The following is a 6,794-nucleotide window of genomic DNA, read 5'->3' as shown; positions in this document are numbered from 1 at the left end:
CATATTATTGAAGTGTCAAATTCGTGATAGCTGATGCTGTCGAAGACGAGTGATTGAAGAGCTGATAGAAACACGCACGCAAGGTCTGGGACACTGTGAATTTACTTCTTTCATTTTCGTATATATATTGCTTGCTTCTGAAAGTTGCATACTTGAACACCACAGCTAGCCCGGCCTGTTAGTTATTGTTTGACTTTGCCCTTTCGTGCGCAGGTGTCAAATCTTGATAATGCAAGTAATGCAGGTGTCAAATATATATATATCGTTCTCAAAGTTTAGTCCACAAGGTCGAAATGATTGAAAGAAGGTTCACAGAAATGTATAAGCACGCACATCTCTCTCCGAACTGTAAAGACACAACGAAAAATCTTGCATCTCGGCGAAAGTGTGTACTGTAGTATTATGCCAAGTTTAGTCCTTGCTATGGCAAGTTGAACCACCAAACATCAGCTGCCTTTTCTAGGCAGGCAGTGACCAAATCCAGTAATGGTACAGAAACTCCTGGAAAAGAGTAGCTGTGTGAGTCGAAATTCGAAACAACATCGATATATCTTCACGGACCTCATCCTCTCAAGGCTATATCTATATCTATCTACACACACGAGTGCTCTTTGAAACTTTCTTTTTTTTGAAACGGCAGAGCACTGTCAGGATCCATTAACAGAGAAATATAGTGTATTTACACGAGGAATAAAAAAAACGTCCACAACAAACGGCGTCTCAACCTAAAAAAATAGTTCATCTATGTAAAAAAAAGGAGAAAGCAAAGAGAGAACATCTTTTCTGTATGAACAGGGCTCGTCGTCGCTAAAGAATGTCTTCTACCGTCTGGTTCACAACTTGATCCGGAGACTTTACCGTGTTTTGAAACGTACATGGTTCGTTTACTTCTAGACATTCAACCAAATATAAATTAATATACTATTAGGGTCGTGACGATGCTCTTAAACGTGCCTTTTGAAGTAAGGTGCCACCATGCTGCTGCTGGAGAGGCGTTAGATCCAATACGCATGAAGTCAGCCAAGTTAGAGGAGCATTGATTGTTACAATGCTGGCACAAACTAACTCCCGGACTTTCATCTCCGGCCAGCTCTTGATCAGACCTCATATCTGCTAAATCGAGTGCAATCATAGATAAGTTTCACACTTCCACTGCGCTATGATTAGTTATACGCTCGACGGGAAAGCCTTCACCAAGACTTGTAAATTTGCAGCGAATAGACTGTGACATGAAGGGAATTAATTCCCAGATAGGATGAGACATAGAAAGACATGGAGAGGAATGAATGCTCGTGAACAATGGAAAGACTTCACATGCAGAAAACTAATCCTAATCTTCTGTAACCTAAGCCGATCTACTCCTTGACATGGGTCCTCTAAATGCAGAAAGAATTTCTAATTCTTGTTCTGCGATACAGAGTATTTGGGTACAGAGTACAGGCTGCATTGCCGCATGAACAGGCAAAGATGTTGTACAGGATTCAGGTATAGTAAAGAGGTGCAGAAGAAACGTCCAAACCGCGTCTGAAATTTAGGCAATTAAGTTTCTGCTACATAAAAGTAGAAAGTTGAAATCAACAGTGTTTTTTTGAAAATGACTCTTAAAAAATAAGTTATTATTATTATTAGAAATTAGAATCAAGACTAAAAGAGCTTTTAGCTTATAAATAATGATGTTGTGATAGGTGTTACATATATTATATTTTAGGAATAAATTCATTTTACTCCCTCTATCACGTTTGTTCAGATAACGCTCTAAACTTTTAAACCGTCCATTTTACTCTCCCGAACTATCAATACCATCCATTTTACCTCCGAAGTGGTTTTTCTCGGTGATTTGATGATGTGGTGGCAGTTTCACCACGTGGCAGTCCTAGTCAGCGTACTGACATCAGCGTTGCGCAATAATTCAATTTTTCTTTAAAAAATATTTCATAAAAATATATTATTCCGAAAATTAGATTTTATGTTTACAAAAAATCCAAAAAATATAAAATGATTTAGATAAATATTTTAATATGTTTTTAGCTTTTTTATTTATGTAAATATTATTTAATGTTTTTATAGTGTAAAAATTATTCCAAATAAATGTTTTAATTTGGAAAATAGTTTTAGAAAATATAGAATAATTCTGATAAAATTTAAAAATATTTTCTTTGATAAAATAAATGCTTTTAATATGTTTTGTTGTATATAAAATTAATTTTAATTCTAGAAAAATTAGGTTTAATTTCAGAAAAATAGTTTTCATCATTTTTAGCTGCAATTTTTGTGTCGTTTCTAGCCATTTAAAATTAGTTTAGCCGTACTTTTGCGACACATTTTGGGCACATTTGAGCACATTTTGGCATATTTGGATACATTTGGTCATATTTTAGCCACATTTGAAATGGCTGGTAATATGCGCCACGTTGGTGACTCAAAGATATTAAATGATATTTTCATCAGGGGAGTGAATATGTATGTACTCTTTTTTTTTCTTAACCATTGTTTTTTTCTACTGGGTTTTTTCTTGGCAAGATGAGGACAGACGGTTAGGCCCTACCGGCCCCTAAACAGTAACCTGCGGTGAATAGTACTCCAAAGTTCAATCTATTATTTTTGTAAATTTTTTCATCCGGAATATATTTAAATAAATTTTTATGTTAGAAAATATAAAAATAAAAAACTCCTCCTCTCGCATGTGTAGCTGGGCTCCCATGCGGCCACATGGCCCAACGCAAAAGGCCGTCCGCCCGAGCGCACGTAGGCTTTCCACAGTGTAGCCGATGCCTGGATTTTTTTCTTGGCTGTGATGCTCGGTTAATCTTTTAACCACAGCGTGTAGCGCTACTTTTTTCCTTCTTGGTGGGTCCCATAAAAAAACGTGAACCGGGTGGAGCCGTGGCCTGCAAGCGGCGGTGTTATGGCTGGAGTGGAGCAGGCTTGCATGCCAAAGCATTTTTTAATTAGCGGACATCGGCGCACAAAGCTACGTCGCTCCTAATTGTTTTGGCGTGGGCATCGGAGGTTGGAGTGTTTAGAGCAAAGCTCAGATTCTCTCTCTCCTCTTCAAGCTTTACTGTGCAGGGCCTTGCGGCACCGATGGAAGGCCCAACCTCGGAGCAGGCCTCCTCGCGGGCGGGCGGGTCCTTTCCCTTTCCCTTTCCCTTGGTCCCCTAAACAAAGACGAAATCTGAATTTTTTTATTTCTATATTCTAATATTTGTAAAAATACACGGTTATTTAAAAATATTATACATATAAGCTACCGTCGTCCGTTGGATGAGCGAAATCAAGATATTTATCTTTTTTTACAATAAAATTTGTCTTTTTTTATTTTTCATTGTACAAATCATACTTTTATCTGATTTTTTAGCTAGATCATAGTATTCTCTGTGATATATATATATTTTAGAATTTTTTATAACTATTTTGATATTGTTTCGAATTTTGAGAGTAATAGAGTGTAGTGTTTTTGATTTTTTTTAAATGTGTTGCTCATTGAAAGGGCAATATTTTCGTGTCGCTAGATGTACAATATTTTGAAATGATAATATCTTTTTCCAAAATAAAAAATAATAAATAAATAAAATTCGACGAAATCCATCGCGCTACGGGTCACGTTTATGATGATTATGGGCGCGACTCTGTGTGGGGGTGGGCCGGCCTGTTGGGGACGTGGGTTGCATTTTCTTATGTCGTACATGGGCCGGGTGGGATGCGCAGGAGTGGTTAAGGCTAAAACATGGAGTGTGACGTCAGCAAATAAGAGTTGGTGTACTAATCCATTAAATTTTACTTTGAAAGATCATATCTCTTACATACGATGTCCATTTTTAATTTCTCTTGCACCGTTGTGTTATTTACTAGAAACACAACAAAATAAGATCCATATTGCATATATTTTGAAGATATTTTATGTGTACTAATATGTTGCATGTAACGACACTAGCGATTTATGTGAAAACTTTTCAATAAATTATCTACATAAATTGCTATCAAATAGTTTTGACTGTAATTGTTAGTATAAGTTTCTACAAAACATATCTTTGAAGTTGTTACCTCACCAGAAATTACTACTATTCTAATTGCTAACAAACATTCACTGAAGTTTTTATCAAATGCTCACTAATGTGTTACTATATATTCTAGACATTAGTTGCTACCAAACATCCACTAGATTCGCTAGCAGACACTCGATAAATTTGGCAACACCAGTTTCTACATGAGTTGCTATCATATATTTCCAAAAGTTGCTACCACATATTCACTAAAGTTGCAACCTCATCTGAAGTTGTTATACACTTTCCCTGTAACTCGCTATTGCTACATAGTTTACACATAAATGGATACCTAATAATCACTGAAGTTGCTACCAAATATACATAAATCTTTTCTCACCCCGATTTATAGTAGCAACTTGCTCATTCAGGCGTAGCAACTCTAGTAAACATAAGTTGCTAGAAGAAGTACTGTATATCTTCAAAGATAGATGCGATATTTTGTAGATCACGTCGTGAGGAACACGATTCTACAAACATGATTATATTGAAAATGCACACCTGATAAAAGAATAGTTATGATCATTTAAAATAAAGATGGTAAATTAGTATAACAATAAAATCATCTTTTGTTTGTTTGCCGACCATACAGTGGCATGCTGAATAATATGATTTCTTTCTTTATCTTGTCATGATTAAAGAATCATGCTTCAAAGGGAAGAGATAGTATGGATCACCGTAAAAGGATTCAAACAAAAAGACCGGGCGTGGTTGGCCGAAGCTCCTATCCGGACGGACGAACGATAGCCATTAGGCAGGTTGCCAAGATGACAGACCACGCTGGGATTACCATACCATACGTTTGAACAGCACGCCATTACCCAGAACGAAATTAATCGGTACTTCAACATGTTCCCCAATTCCAGTCTCTAGATTATGCATGCGCCTACACGCATAACCGATTATTTGTTGCCCGTTATTACACAGTTTTAACAGTTTCAGGCGCCGGGGGAGGCTGGGACGCGGCAACAACAGTAGAACTGCAGGTCGGGCTTGAAGGTGCAGAACCCCCTGTCTTCCAGCCCTATGCTGAGGCAGTAGTCGTAGCACTTGAGCCGGTTGCACGGCACCATCACCTCGCACTTGGGGTCGTCCTGTATCACGATCCCGTTCGGGCCTGCATGCCATGGATCACCTACACACGTACGCGTACACATAAGCGAGAGGTTAGTCGCAGTTGATAGAGAAGTTATCCTGCATGCATGCCATTCTGGGCTACATTTTTTTAGATCAAAATTACCTGGAGCGTCCCTAGACGCGTAACAGGATGAAACAAAAAGTGCTGCAGGGACAAGAGCCAAGAACGATGGCCTTTTCCTTGACACCATAGGAGTGGCCATTGCTGAATTCGAGTGGTTTTTCTCCTTTTTCTTCAACCTTGATGTTTCTCTCGTTCCACTAGTTTTCCTCCGATTGGTTTCTTTGTGCTAGCTTGGTACTCTTGGTGAGCACTGCATTGTATATATAGGCACTTGCTACTAAAAATCATGTTGTAATTCCATTGAATGCAAAGAGACCTGTCTTCTCCTTTCGAAAAAAAATGAGACCTGCCTTGGTATCTCCTTTCAATTTCTGCCTTCCTCACCCATTATAAGTTGAAGTACTATTTATTGGTCACCATACAACTCAAAGAGAGTTGACAAAAACAGAACGAATTGATACCCGGCAAAAAAAAAAAGACAACATTATCTATTATATACTATTTTTTTTGGGAAACAATTATCTATTATATACTAAAAGTATATAGCAACCTTTTAGAGCTGTTAAATCAAAAAGGAAGAAGACGTGTTGGAAATTCTAGGACCCGTCTAGCTGAAACTCGAGCATCCCACTTTTTTTACCATAGGATCCTTAATCTGTGACTGAGATTAGATTTGACTTTTGTACTAATTAAAAATCGAGTGTTTCAGAGCTTGTAATCACCTGATTTTCCGACCTTCTGATTAGAAAGAGGGTTCAGATGTAACCAGCTAAAGTAGCCATAAACGTAGTATAAAGATATTGATGCACCATAGAAGTGCGGTTGAACAAATATATTAGGAATAATGTCATAGTTTAATTTTATATGGGATCGAAAAAGAAGGAAGATATTATCCGCTAATTTTCTCCTAATCTCTTCATTTACTTTTATTAGTAAAACGGATATCATACTTGTAGCCAGTAACAAGACAGAAAGACTGAAGGACAAAAATAGATGATAACAGTAGGTAAATTATTTGAATCTTACATTTTTTATGTTTCGCATTAGTCATTACTCCGTTGTTTTGATCAAGAACGACAAGAATTACCTGGTTCCAGATCATTTGAGGTTTTTAATTTACTTGATTTCCGGGGTGTCATTTCTACATTCCCACTATCAATTGAGGTTGTTAATTTACTGTTTCTAAAATAAGTGAGGGGTTCCCATGTATTGATCACGGTATAAAAAGGACCAACCAGATTCTGACAACCTGGATGAATAAATACTCGGCAAAAAATAGCATTAAAATTTACTTGATTTCCGGGGTGTCATTTCTACATTCCAACTATCATTTGAGATTTTTAATTTACTGTTTACAAAATAAGTGAGGTGTTCCCATGTATTGATTCTGACAACCTGGATGAATAAATACTCGGCAAAAAATAGCATTAAAATAATTATTCGTTTATATTGTCTATTGAAACGATATATACCTTGTTTCGTCATGTCACAGAGCATGTCTACAAGAGTAAAAAGAATATATTTTTTATTGATTGCACAATCGACTTATG

General features: G+C 37.0%; 1 protein-coding gene across 1 annotated transcript; it reads right to left on the bottom strand.

Annotated features, from left to right (window-relative positions):
- Positions 1-4,981: 4,981 nt before the first annotated feature.
- Positions 4,982-5,460, bottom strand: LOC133920764 (uncharacterized). The gene is made up of 2 exons (XM_062365358.1): positions 5,284-5,460; positions 4,982-5,178 (listed from the first exon to the last, which is right to left on the bottom strand). Exons 1-2 carry the CDS (start codon positions 5,381-5,383, stop codon positions 4,982-4,984), a joined length of 297 nt encoding a protein of 98 aa, XP_062221342.1. The 5' UTR covers positions 5,384-5,460.
- Positions 5,461-6,794: the final 1,334 nt, after the last annotated feature.

The sequence above is a fragment of the Phragmites australis genome, chromosome 6 (assembly GCF_958298935.1).
Source record: "Phragmites australis chromosome 6, lpPhrAust1.1, whole genome shotgun sequence".
NCBI classification, from domain to species: domain Eukaryota; kingdom Viridiplantae; phylum Streptophyta; class Magnoliopsida; order Poales; family Poaceae; genus Phragmites; species Phragmites australis.
The sequence above is the reverse complement of the archived record's forward strand: the minus strand, read 5'-3'. Positions and strand labels throughout refer to the sequence as shown.